General features: G+C 39.3%; 1 protein-coding gene across 2 annotated transcripts in view; it reads left to right on the forward strand.

Moving 5' to 3' along the window:
• The window catches only part of GSK3B (glycogen synthase kinase 3 beta), a 288,377-nt gene that overhangs the window by 126,876 nt on the left and 147,996 nt on the right, over nt 1-13,505 (forward strand). For both annotated transcript variants that reach the window (XM_032150081.2, XM_032150082.2), the window contains one exon: nt 12,359-12,552. In XM_032150081.2, coding sequence (XP_032005972.1) covers nt 12,359-12,552 — 194 coding nt within the window. The remainder of the gene's footprint in view (nt 1-12,358; nt 12,553-13,505) is intronic.

Here is a 13,505-nt window from a genome sequence, read left to right on the forward strand (position 1 = left end):
CTCAGGTGATCTACCCACCTTGGCATCCCAAAGTGCTGGAATCATAGGCATGAGCCACCGCGCCCGGCCAACATCTTTGTTTTAATAGTTTTTTTTTTTTTTTTTTTTAAACCTGGTTTCTTTGGATAAAGAGTTGAACTTCAACTTAACCTGAAAAATTTACAGTGGCCAGAGTTTCCTCTTCTGACAGTCTTATTCATACCTGAAGATAAGGTTCTTTTGGGTTCTTTTGAGTAATTTATATAATCATATTTTTCAATAGTGTCATTGTTGTAAACATCCTTTAAAAATAGCTGTGTGTTACTTCTCTGCATGACAGAGAAATAATTGGCAGTGCCTTTCCCTCTGCTAATACTATTGTTAGACAGAAAATGTCATGAAAATGCTTTGTATCTTGTGTATTCATGGGTGGTGTGCTGATTTCTCTAGGCTTTTGTTGCAGACTTTTAATTTTCTGTTATTTCTACGTGGAGACTTCATTCTTGAGGTGAAGGAAAATTTTTATAGAGGCAGTCATTGCAGGCTTAACTCTCCACAGCATGGTCACCAGAGTATTAATTAGATTGTGGCATGACTTTTCTCAGTTTGTAGTACACCTTATTCATATTCTCTAAAAGCCCCTCAGTTACAAAGTGTCTCAGTTGTTGCTTTTTCTCAGCACTGGATTTTAAGAACTAGTCTCCTTAAAACAAGAAACATCAAATTAAATGCCTTTGTTAAATGAACAAAGTATGTTCAGCTTTGAGATTTATCATTTGAATAAAATTAGAGTGTCAGTGCCAGACACCTACCTACTAAATATTTAAACATCCTTGAAGTGGACTTTTGGCTTTTGGATACTCCCTCCATACCTCGGATGGGTCCATGTCACCGTATTCATTGCAGGGTGGATTGGTCTGTGGAGTGACTTGAGAAGACTTCAAAAAATATGACTACAAAATGTTGTTTACAGGTACAATCCTGTTTTTAAGAGATTGAGAACTAGGCTGTGTGTATTATTTTGGGATATTCCTAAACCGCCAAGGCTTTTGTAAAAATTGTGTTCTAGACTGGATACAGTGGTTCACACCTGTAATCCCAGCACTTTGGGGAGGCTGAGGTAGGAGGATTTTAGACTTAAGGCCAGGAGTTAGAGACCAACCTGGGCAACAAAGTGAGACCCTGTCTCTCCAAAAAATTAAAAAATAAAAAATATTAGCGAGGCATGGTGGTTTGTGCCTCTAGTGCTAACTACTTGGGAAGCTGAGGCAGGAGGATTGCTTGAGCCCAGGAGTTCAGTGTTACATGAGTGAGCTATGATCACGTCATTGCACTCTAACCTGGACGACCCTATCTCTTAAAAAAGAAAAAAATTATTCTGTATTTAACAGCCTTCAATAGAAAGTGATTGTTCTGTTGTATACCATCTTTTCATTGCGTCATGAGGAGTCTGTTCTGGTTTGTATATTTAAGATTTATCTATTATGGTAAAGAGTAGGGATTTAATGCTGCATTTTAATTATGTAGGGAATTTGTATAATGTGAGTGAAGTCCTCTGACAGGAGAGAGGGCCTGAAGCTGAACTAGTTCCTGCTGCTGTGCTGTTGTACCTTCAAGGTGGTTTCGAAGACCAATTTTATTATTATCGCTAGTGCCATATAATTAGTTTGGAAATTACTGTTTCATGTATGCTAGGAAATTTAGTACTGGGCAAAGTGGTTATTTTTTGTTTAAGCAGATTTGTTACAATTTCTAGTTTTTCTTGAGGATTTTGGTCTCTTGGAAGCAGTGCTATGGTCTGAAATAGCCCAATTTGTTTTAGCAAATACGAAGTTGTTTGGATGTCACAATCAACTGTTGTACATTTTTATTTTTGATATGGTTTTGCTTTGGTATAAATTTCAAAACCTAATGTTGCCAAAGTGTCTCTGGGAATAGATGTTGATATTAAGGAGTACATGGTTGAGGCCAGAAAACTATAAAAGACCGTTGATTTATTCTCTTACTTCCTATTACTCTGGAGCTGATCCTTTTACATTATGTTATCAGAAACATCTTTTTTTTTTTTTTTTTGAGAAGGAGTCTCGCTCTTTCGCCCAGGCCGGAGTGCAGTGGTGCTATCTTGGCTCACTGCAAGCTCCGCCTCCTGGATTCACGCCATTCTCCTGCCTCAGCCTCCTGAGTAGCTGGGACTACAGGCGCCTGCAATCACGCCCGGCTAATTTTTTGTATTTTTAGTGGAGACGGAGTTTCACCGTGTTAGCCAGGATGGTCTCGATCTCCTGACCTCATGATCCGCCCGCCTCGGCCTCCCAAAGTGCTGGGATTACAGGTGTGAGCCACCGCGCCCGGCCAGAAACATCTTTTTTTAAGGGGAAATGGAGAAAAGAATATGAAGTTAGTGGTAGTGGGAAGGTTTTAAAATACAACAGAGGCAGCATGAGGCATGTGATGAGTTCTGCTACCTAAAGCTTTATGATAAAGTAATCTATTATAGGTATTAATGTAGATGAAACAATGAATGGGATCGTTCTTTGTAAACAGTACAATTTTATACAGTTGTTATCTTATTGCCAAGTTGGCTAATTCCAATGCCAAATGGTAACGTGCTTTTCCTTGGCACGCTAGTTGCTGACTGACCCATGGCACTATTAATGTTCATGCCAAGTCATCCCCCATATTGCCCTGCCATTCTTTTCAGCTCTGCTATTTCAGATCTCTGATAGAACAGTCTGAAGAACGTGATCATTTCTTAATAAAAATTCTAGGATGCTTGAAGTCTACAGAAAGACTGAAGACGCATTGTTCCTAGTACCTAGATAGTACATATTAGTGGAGAATATAGTCTGTAATAATTCTTAGCAATTTCTCTAACTGTTTTAGACAGAATAGAGTAAATCTTTTAATTACTGCTAAGGTAGTAAGTACTTTGTCTCTAGATGTACAAAAGTGTGAAAGAATTGGTCCTTGTCCACATCAAATCTCAGCTTAAAATTAAGAGGCCTTAAGAATCTCTTTCAGCTATAGTATCTGTAGGACCTGTTTTACCTTTCCACTCTGCTTTTAATATTTTAGCAGAATTGTCTTATTTGATGCTTTTTCCCATTTGCAAATGATGATGCTGGGATAGACATTCCTAGGCTCAGTGGCTGGAGTGAAGAGATGCTAAATCCCAGCGTTCTAATGGATATCTTTCATAGCTAGTTTTCAAACCCTTGAAATGTTACCTTTTTTAAAAAGAAGTAGAACCTGTGGAGGCAAATAGGGAACGTCATCACAAATGCTTATATTGCTTAAGTTCTGTTACTGGAGCAAGGAAAATACAAAGGTGGGGCTCCATTTTCCTTTATTGAAATATGGTTACGCAGTAGAAAAACATAATTTTTGGTTGGACCCCAGACAGTTTTTGTTTTCCGTTTTTCAGTTAATTAAAATTGTGGAGTACAGTAGGCTTTTTGTGTTGGTGCTGCTGTTGGAAATGGTCTTGCTGTGTCGCCCAGGCTGGAGTACAGTGGCATGATCTCAGCTCACTGCAGCCTCCCGCCTCCTGGGTTCAAGGGATTCTTGTGCCTCAGCCTCCCTTGTAGCTGGGATTACAGGTGTGCATCACTGTGTTTGGCTAATTTTTGTATTTTTAGTAGAGACGGTGTTTTGCCATCTTGGCCAGGCTGGTCTTGAACTACTGGCCTTGAGTGATCCGCCCACCTCGGCCTCCCAAAGTGCTGGGATTACAGGTGTGAACTACCATGCCTGGCCATTTATTTATTTATTTATTAATTTAGAGACAGGGTCTTGCTTTGTCACCCAGGCCAAAATGCAGTGGCGCAGTCTTGGCTCACTGCAGCCTTGATCTGCCAGGCTCAAGGGATCCTCCCACTTAAGCCTCCTGAGTAGCTGGGACTACAGGCGTGTGCCACCACACTCGGCTACTGTTCTTAAAATCTATATTAGTTTATTAATGATCCTTTGTTTTGTGAGTTAGATGTGAGATTTTGCAAGCAACTTGTTCAGTGGAATTATTAATTCAGAGTCCTTGAAATCTTTTTTTGATGTTATGGTTTTGACTTGGATAATATAGAGAAGAGTCAGACTATGTTCAAAATAACGTATGCTTTTTATCTTCTCTTGAGACAATTGGATTATAAGAATGCATTCAGTACCTTGGATTTTAACCTTTCTGGATCTCTTCATTTAGAGTTTAAGTTCAGAAGACTGTGATTCTGTTTTTAGGACTGCTAAGATACAGGTAAAGAAAAGTTATTTTACAAATGGGGGAGAGAATAACTTATGGTGAGGTTTATAGTCAGCTTGATAAGTTGTAGTTAAGATTAACATAGATTTTTGGGGGGTAGGGCATGATAATTTAGAACTCAGATTAGATTAAACTAGGTTTTTAGCAAATATACCTAAGATTTATTTTACTGAGGGGTGAGACTTGAAGGGAGAGTTTGAAAGCTTTGAAAACTGCTTTTTTATATTGGCTTATGCTGGGGTTTGTGTGCATTTAAAGCATATATAATACTGCTGTAAATAAAAATGGTGGTGTTGACAAGATTTGAGTTATTTCTTTCCACAAGTGGTTTTGGATTTGGGGTGATTAAATCATGCCAGTTTGAGTGTTTTACCTTGGACCTAAAGACATAAATATTCAAGATGGCTGGCCATGATAAATATAGACTGCCTGTATTTCACCTGGCTATCTTATGAAGGAATCCCTCATTGCTTTTGAATCTGTCACGAATGCCATCTTTTTTTTATTATTATTATTATACTTTAAGTTGTGGGTTACATGTGCAGAACGTGCAGTTTTGTTACATAGGTATACACGTGCCCTGGTGGTTTGCTGCACCCATCAACCTGTCATCTACATTAGGTATTTCTCCTAATGTTATGTCTCCCCTTGCGCCCCACCCGCCCACAGACCCCAGTGTGTGATGTTCCCCTCCCTGTGTCCATGTGTTCTCATTGTTCAGCTCCCACTTATGGGTGAGAACATGCGGTGTTTGGTTTTCTGAGCTTGTGATAGTTTGCTGAGAATGATGGAATGATGGTTTCCAGCTTCATCCATGTCCCTGCAAAGGACATGAACTCATCCTTTTTTATGGCAGCATAGTATTCCATGATGTATATGTGCCACATTTTCTTAATCCAGTCTATCATTGATGGACATTTGGGTTGGTTCCAACTCTTTTCTATTGTGAATAGTGCCGCAGTAAGTGTACATGTGCATGTGTCTTCATAGTAGAATGATTTATAATCCTTTGGGTATATACCCAGTAATGGAATGGCTGGGTCAAATGGTATTTCTACTTCTAGATTCTTGAGGAATCGCTACACTGTCTTTCATAATGATTGAACTAATTTACACTGCCACCAACAGTGTAAAAGCGTTCCTATTTTTCCACAACCTCTCCAGCATCTGTTGTTTCCTGACTTTTTAATGATCGCCATTCTAACTGGCATGAGATGGTATCTCATTGTGGTTCTGATTTGCATTTCTCTAATAACTGGTGATGATGAGCATTTTTTCATGTCTGTTGGCTGCATAAATGTCTTCTTTGAGAAGTGTCTGCATATCCTTTGCCCATTTTTGGATGAGGTTGTTTGCTTTTTTCTTGTGAATTTGTTTAAGTTCTTTGTAGATTCTGGATATTAGCCCTTTGTCAGATGGAGAGATTGCAAAAAATTTTCTCCCATTCTGTGGGTTGCTTGTTCACTCTGATGATAGTTTCTTTTGCTGTGAAGAAGCTCTTTAGTTTAATTAGATCCTATTTGTCAATTTTGGCTTTTGTTGCCATTGCTTTTGGTGTTTTAGACATGAAGTCTTTGCCCATGCCTGTGTCCTGAATGCTATTGCCCAGGTTTTCTCCTAGGATTTTTATGGACCTAGGTCTTAATGTTTAAGTCTTTGATCCATCTTGAGTTGATTTTTCTGTAAGGTGTAAGGAAGGGGTCCAGTTTAGTTTTCTGCACATGGCTAGCCAGTTTTCCCAGCACCATTTATTAAATAGTGAATCCTCCCCATTGCCTGTGTATGTCAGATTTGTCAAAGATCAGATGGTGGTAGATGTGTGGTGGTATTTCTGAGGCCTCTGTTCTGTTCCTTTGGTCTGTGTATCTGTTTTGGTACCAGTACCATGCTGTTTTGATTACTGTAGCCTTGTAGTAAAGTTTGAAGTCAGGTTACATGATGCCTCCAGCTTTGTTCTTCTTGCCCAGGATTGTCTTGGGTATGCAGGCTCTTTTTTGTTTCCATATGAAGTTTAAAGTAGTTTTTTCCAATTCTGTGAAGAAAGTCAGTGGTAACTATAAATTACTTTGGGCAGTAAGGCCATTTTCACGATATTGATTCTTCCTATGCATGAGCATGGAATGTTTTTCCATTTGTTTGTGTCCTCTTTTATTTCCTTGAGCAGTGGTTTGTAGTTCTCCTTGAAGAAGTCCTTCACATCCCTTGTAAGTTGAATTCCTAGGTATTTTATTGTCTTAGGAGCAATTGTGAATGGGAGTTCACTCGTGATTTGGCTGTTTATCTGTTTTTGGTGTATAGGAATGCTTGTGATTTTTGCACATTGATTTTGTATCCTGAGACTTTGCTGAAGTTGCTTATCAGCTTAAGGAGTATTTGGCCTGAGACGTCAAACAGAGACCATTTGACTTCCTCTCCTCCTATTTGAATACTCTTTGTGCTTTTTCTTGCCTGATTGCCCTGGCCAGCACTTCCAATACTATGTTGACTAGGAGTGATGAGAGAGGGCATCTTTGTCTTGTGTCAGTTTTCAAAGGGAATGCTTCCAGTTTTTGCCTGTTCAGTATGATATTGGCTGTTGGTTTGTCATAAATAGCTCTTGTTATGTTGAGATACGTTCCATCGATACCAAATTTATTGAGAGTATTTAGCATGAAAGGCTGTTGAATTTTGTTGAATGCCTTTTCTGCATCTATTGAGATAATCATGTGGTTTTTGTCATTGGTTCTGTTTATGTGATGGATTACATTTATTGATTTGCATATGTTGAACTGGCCTGTCATCCCAGGGATGAAGCCAACTTGATCGTGATGGATAAGCTTTTTGATGCTGCTGGATTCGATTTGCCAGTATTTCATTGAGGATTTTCGCATCAGTGTTCATCAGGGATATTGGTCTAAATTTCTCTTTTTTTTTTGTTGTGTCTCTGCCAGGTATCATTTGGTATCAGGATGATGCTGGCCTCATAAAATGAGTTAGGGAGGATTCCCCTTTTTTCTGTTGATTGGAATAGTTTCAGAAGGAATGATACCAGCTCCTCTTTGTACCTCTGGTAGAATTCGGCTGTGAATTTGTCTGGTCCTGGACTTTTTTTGGTTGGTAGGCTATTAAGTATTGCCTAAATTTCAGAACCTGTTATTGGTCTATTCAGAGATTCGACTTCCTAGTTTAGTCTTGGGAGGGTGTATGTGTCCAGGAATTTATCCATTTCTTCTACATTTTCTAGTTTATTTGCGTAGAGGTGTTTATAGTATTCTCTGATGGTAGTTTGTATTTCTGTGGGATCGGTGGTGATCCCCTTTATCATTTTTTATTGCATCTATTTGATTCTTCTCTCTTTTCTTCTTTATTATTGTTGCTAGTGATCTATTTTGTTGATCTTTCAAAATATCAGCTCCTGGATTCATTGATTTTTTTTTTTGAAGGTTTTTTTGTGTCTCTATCTCTTTCACTTCTGCTCTGATACTAGTTCTTTCTTGTCTTCTACTAGCTTTTGAATTTGTTTGCTCTTGCTTGTCTAGTTCTTGTAATTGTGATGTTAGGATGTTGATTTTAGATCTCTCCTGCTTTCTCTTGTGGGCATTTAGTGCTCTAAGTTTCCTCCTAAACACTGCTTTAAATGTGTTCCAGAGATTCTGGTATGTTGTGTCTTTGTTCCTATTGTTTTCAAATAACTTACTTCTTTCTGCCTTAATTTCGTTATTTACCAACTAGTCATTCAGGAGCAGGTTGTTCAGTTTCCATGCAGTTGTGTGGTTTTGAATGAGATTCTTAATGCTGAGTTCTAATTTGATTGCACTGTGGTCTGAGAGACAGTTTGTTGTGATTTCTGTTCTTTTACATTTGCTGAGGAGTGTTTTACTTCCAATTATGTGGTCAATTTTAGAATAAGTGCGAGGTGGTGCTGAGAAGAATGTATATTCTGTTGATTTGAGGTGTAGAGTTCTGTAGGTGTCTATTAGGTCCACTTGGTCCAAAGCTGAGTTCAAGTCCTGAGCATCCTTGTTAATTTTCTGTCTCCTTGATCTAATATTAACAGTGGGGTGTTACAATCTCCCATTATTATTGTGTAGGAGTTTAAGTCTCTTTGTAGGTCTCAAAGGACTTGCTTTATGAATCTGGGTGTTCCTGTATTGGGTGCAAATATATTTAGGATAGTTAGCTCTTCTTGTTGAATTGATCACTTTACCATTATGTAATGGCCTTCTTTGTCTCTTTTGACCTTTGTTGGTTTAAAGTCTTTTATCAGAGACCAGGATTTTTTTTTGCTTTCCATTTGCTTGGTAGATTTTTCTCCATCCCTTTATTTTGAGCCTATGTGTGTCTTTGCACGTGAGTTGGGTCTCCTGAATACAGCACACTGATGAGTCTTGACTCTTCATCCAGTTTGCCAGCCTGTGTCTCTTAATTGGGGCATTTAGCCCATTTACATTTAAGGTTAATATTGTTATATGTGAATTTGATCCTGTCATTATGATGCTAGCTGGTTATTTTGCCCATTAATTGATGCAGTTTCTTCTTAGCATCAATGGTCTTTATAATTTGGCATGTTTTTGCAGTGGCTGTTACCGGTTGCTGCTATCCATGTTTAGTGCTTCATTCAGGAGCTCTTGTAAGGCAGGCCTGGTGGTGACAAAATCTCTCAGCATTTGCTTATCTGCAAAGGATTTTATTTCTCCTTCACTTATGAAGCTTAGTTTGGCTGGATATGAAATTCTAGTTTGAAAATTCTTTTCTTTAAGAATGTTGAATATTTTCCCCCCACTCTCTTCTGGCTTGTAGAGTTTCTGCCGAGATATCTGCTGTTAGTCTGATGGCCTTCCCTTTGTGGGTAACCCAACCTTTCTCTCTGGCTGCCCTTAACATTTTTTCCTTCATTTCAACCTTGTTGAATCTGACAATTATGTGTCTTGGAGTTGCTCTTCTCGAGGAGTATCTTTGTAGTGTTCTCTGTATTTCCTGAATTTGAATGTTGGCCTGCTTTGCTAGGTTGGGGAAGTTCTCCTGGTTAATATCCTTAAGAGTGGTTTCTAACTTGGTTCCATTCTCCCCATCACTTTTAGGTACACCATTCAAACGTAGATTTGGTCTTTTCACATAATGCCGTATTTCTTGAAGGCTTTGTTTCTTTTCACTCTTTTTTCTCTAATCTTGTCTTCTCGCTTTATTTCATTAATTTGATCTTCAATCACCGATATCCTTTCTTCTGCTTGATTGAATCAGCTATTGAGGCTTGTGTATGCTTCACCATGTTCTCATACTCTGGTTTTCAGCTCCATCAGGTCATTTAAGCTCTTCTCTACACTGTTTATTCTAGTTAGCCATTCGTCTAACCTTTTGTCAAGGTTTTTAGCTTCCTTGCAGTGGGTTAGAACATGCTTCTTTAACTTGGAGAAGTTTGTTATTACTGACCTTCTGAAGCCTACTTCTGTCATCTTGTCAAACTCATTCTGCATCCAGTTTGGTTCCCTTGCTGGCAAGTAGTTGTGTTTCTTTGGAGGAGAAGAGATGTTATGGTTTTTGGAATTTTCAGCCTTTCTACTGTGGTTTCTCCCCATCTTTGTGGTTTTATCTATCTTTGGTCTTTGATGTTGGTGGCCTACGTATGGGGTTTTGGTGTGGATGTACTTTGTGTTGATGTTGATGCTATTCCTTTCTGTTTGTTAGTTTTCCTTCTAACAGTCAGATACCTCAGCTGCAGGTCTATTGGAATTTGCTAGAGGTCCACTCCAGATCCTGTTTGCCTGGGTATCACCAGCGGAGGCTGCAGAACAGCAGATATTGCTGCCTGATCATTCCTCTGGATGCTTCGTCCCAGAGGGGCACCCACCTGTATGAGGTGTCTGTTGGCCATTACTGGGAGATATCTCCCAGTCAGGCTACACAGGGGTCAGGGAACCACTTGGATAACAGACAGCCTGTCCCTTATCGGGAGCTGAAACGCCATGCTGGGAGAACCATTGCTCTCTTCAGAGCTGTCAGGCAGGGACGTTTAAGTCTGCAGAAGCTGTCTGCAGCCTTTTGTTCAGATATGCCCTGCCCTAGAGGTGGAATCTAGAGAGGCAGTAGGCCTTGCTGAGCTGTAGTGGTCTCTGCCCAGTTCAAGCCTCCCTGCTGCTTTGTTTACACTGTGAGCATAGAACCGTCTATTGAAGCCTCAGCAATGGCAGACGCCCCTCCCCCCCACCAAGCTACCACATCTTAGGTCGATCTCAGACTGCTGCGCTGGCAGCGAGCAAGGCTATGTGGGCATGGGACCCACCGAGTCAGGCATGGGAGGGGATCTCCTGGTCTGCCCGTTGCGAAGAGCATTGGAAAAGTGCAGTATTTGGGCCGGAGTGTATCGCTCCTCCAGGTACAGCCACTCATGCCTTCCATTGGGTAGGAAAGGGAAATCCCCCAATCCTTTGCGCTTCCCGGGTGAGGCAACGCCCCGCCCTGCTTCGGCTCGCCCTCCGTGGGCTGCTCCCGCTGTCCAACCAGTCCCAATGAGAAGAACCAGGTACCTAAGTTGGAAATGCAGAAATCACCTGTCTTCTGCATTGATCTTCCTGGGAGTTGTAGACCAGAACTGTTCCTATTCGGCCATCTTGGAAGCGACCATGAATGCCATCTTACAAATGAAAGTGTTAATTGGTCACAGACATTCACTGGCTTTTGTGTATATTAATACTTCTGTGAATTTAAATGGATATAAGTATTGGTTATAATATGCCACTAGTGCATTTGGATATTCATTTATCTAGCAATTTATATTTCACAGAGAAAAATACTCTATATAAATATTATATTACTTTTATTAGGTTAATTGGAATTCAGTTAGTATTTTAAAAAGAAAATTGTAATGGAAGAATAACAGGAAAAAATAAAAGTCCAGTAAGTGAGCCTAAGGACTTATATTGTACTGAGAATTGGTTTTAGATTTGTCAGGAAAGAGAGAAGAAACAGTAGACATTTTTGTGTACGTTGAAGTCGCTAAAAGAACAATGTAAAGCTCTTTTAGATCAGATACTAGATAGCATAATACAGAGAATCGATTAAGAAATCAGAAAACAAGATGGTGACCATGGACTGTGCCTAGTTAAGTAGGAGGTAGCTCTTGTGCCTGAATTGAAGAGAGCCTTTGAATTGCTACTGGGGTGAGAGAAGGCAAAAAAGGAAAGAAGAGGTCTGTGAGTGAATAGAGACCCTGGAGCCAGTAATCTGCTTATATAATTGGGCCTCAGTTCAGAATGGGTTGGATTATTTAAGTTTTTATATCTGTTAACCCCAAATTAACATTCTTTTCTCCACCTGAGCTTTCTCTGAGAGGTCGTCTACTTTGCTAAAAAGAAGATTCAGGGAAGCAAACACTCAAAGCCTTACTTTCCTAAATGCAGAAGGATCTGAAGAGAGTCAGAAGTTTTAAACATTTTTATTTGCACATATTTTATTTTCAAGTAAAATAAGGTCTTGAGGAAAGCCCTAAGGCCTTTTAGAATTGGATGGATAGGGTCAGACTCTTATGGGTTCACCATTTGGTATTTGACCGTGGGCAAATTTAACATTCTTCCTATTACCTATAATATGGCAACAGTACGGTCTACCTCATGGGGTTGCAGCTAAGCATTGTGTCTGGTCTATAGAATGACTGAATACATGGGAGTTTAAAAAATGACTTATAATTCAAACAAGTAATTGAAGTAATTACATGTGATAAACTAAAAATAATTTGTAGTAAAGAATATAGTTTACTTTGACCAGGCGTGGTTGGCTGATGCCTGTAATCCCAGCACTTTGGAGGCCAAGGAGGGTGAATCACCTGAGGTCAGGAGTTCAAGACCAGCCTGGCCTACATGGTGAAACCTCATCTCTGCTAAAAATACAAAAATTAGCTGGACATGGTGGCAGGTGCCTGTAATCCCAGCTACTCCGGAGGCTGAGGCAGGAGAATTGCTTGAACCCAGCAGACGGAGGTTGCAGTGAGCCGAGATTGTGCCACTGCACTATAGCCTGGGTGACAAGAGTGAGACTCCATCTCAAAAAAAATAAAAAAATAAAGAATATAGTTTACCTTGTATATTTTGGCAGTTTTCTCTATTTAATTCCTTACAGTTCTATGAAAAAAAAAATCTTCCTTTCTTCCTTTAGGAGACAAGGACGGCAGCAAGGTGACAACAGTGGTGGCAACTCCTGGGCAGGGTCCAGACAGGCCACAAGAAGTCAGCTATACAGACACTAAAGTGATTGGAAATGGATCGTTTGGTGTGGTATATCAAGCCAAACTTTGTGATTCAGGAGAACTGGTCGCCATCAAGAAAGTATTGCAGGACAAGAGATTTAAGGTAAAATGTCCGGTATTTCATGTATTTTGTTGCTGTCGTAATACGTGTACCATAAATGATTATTTTTTCAGTTGCTTCTTTTTGCTTCAAATTTCTTCTATTGTGCGCATTTTTATTCAGCTCAACCATTATAGTGATTTTATTTCTAGTCATGTATTTTGTAGAGATAACATTCACTGAAGATTGCAGTATTACTTTTGTAGTCATTATAAATGACATATGTAATACATATATTTTTTAATCCTGTGAAAGGTAAGTTAAAATTTCTTAATTTATACTTTAAAAAGTGACCTGTCCCCACCCTTGTACTGTGTTGATGTAGACCATGACTTAACTTTTAAAGACTCAATGGAAATCTCTCCTACTAGTTCCCAGAACTTTGGATTTGCTTTTTCTTTTTAATGGTTTTATAATTCACTGTTATTCAGACTGTTCCATTTGCCCATCCCTAATATCCAGTCATAATGTTTAACTTGATTTTCTTTTTTCCTCATACTGCCTTGTGGCTGTGTCTCTTCTTTTTCTTTCTTCTCTTCACTACTATTCTATTCAGAACCTGTCATTATTTGGCTTAACCACTTATAAACGTCTACCTTAGTCTTCTCCTTTCTAATCTCTTCTGTGTACTAAGACTAGAATAATCCCAGAGTTCTCATTGGTCATGTTGTTTCTCTTGCCCATAAATCTTCTATGGTTCTTCATAGTCTAGAAAGTAAAACCTGCCTAGTTTACTTGTGTACTCATAAACTTCCATAGTCTTCCATTTTCTCCGGATACTTAACTTTCCAAACTTTTTATGTTACTGTCCTTGAAATAGGTTCTTCTCTATGACCACTCTGCTTTTATTCAGCCTTTCTATCACTCCCATTCTCCTGCTATCTAAATTCTATGCATTTATGAAAACTCAGATCAAATTCTTCCTGTATGAAACTTCTGAGATGATTCAAGTCAGC

This window comes from Hylobates moloch, unplaced genomic scaffold (assembly GCF_009828535.3).
Source record: "Hylobates moloch isolate HMO894 unplaced genomic scaffold, HMol_V3 SCAFFOLD_4, whole genome shotgun sequence".
NCBI classification, from domain to species: Eukaryota; Metazoa; Chordata; class Mammalia; order Primates; family Hylobatidae; genus Hylobates; species Hylobates moloch.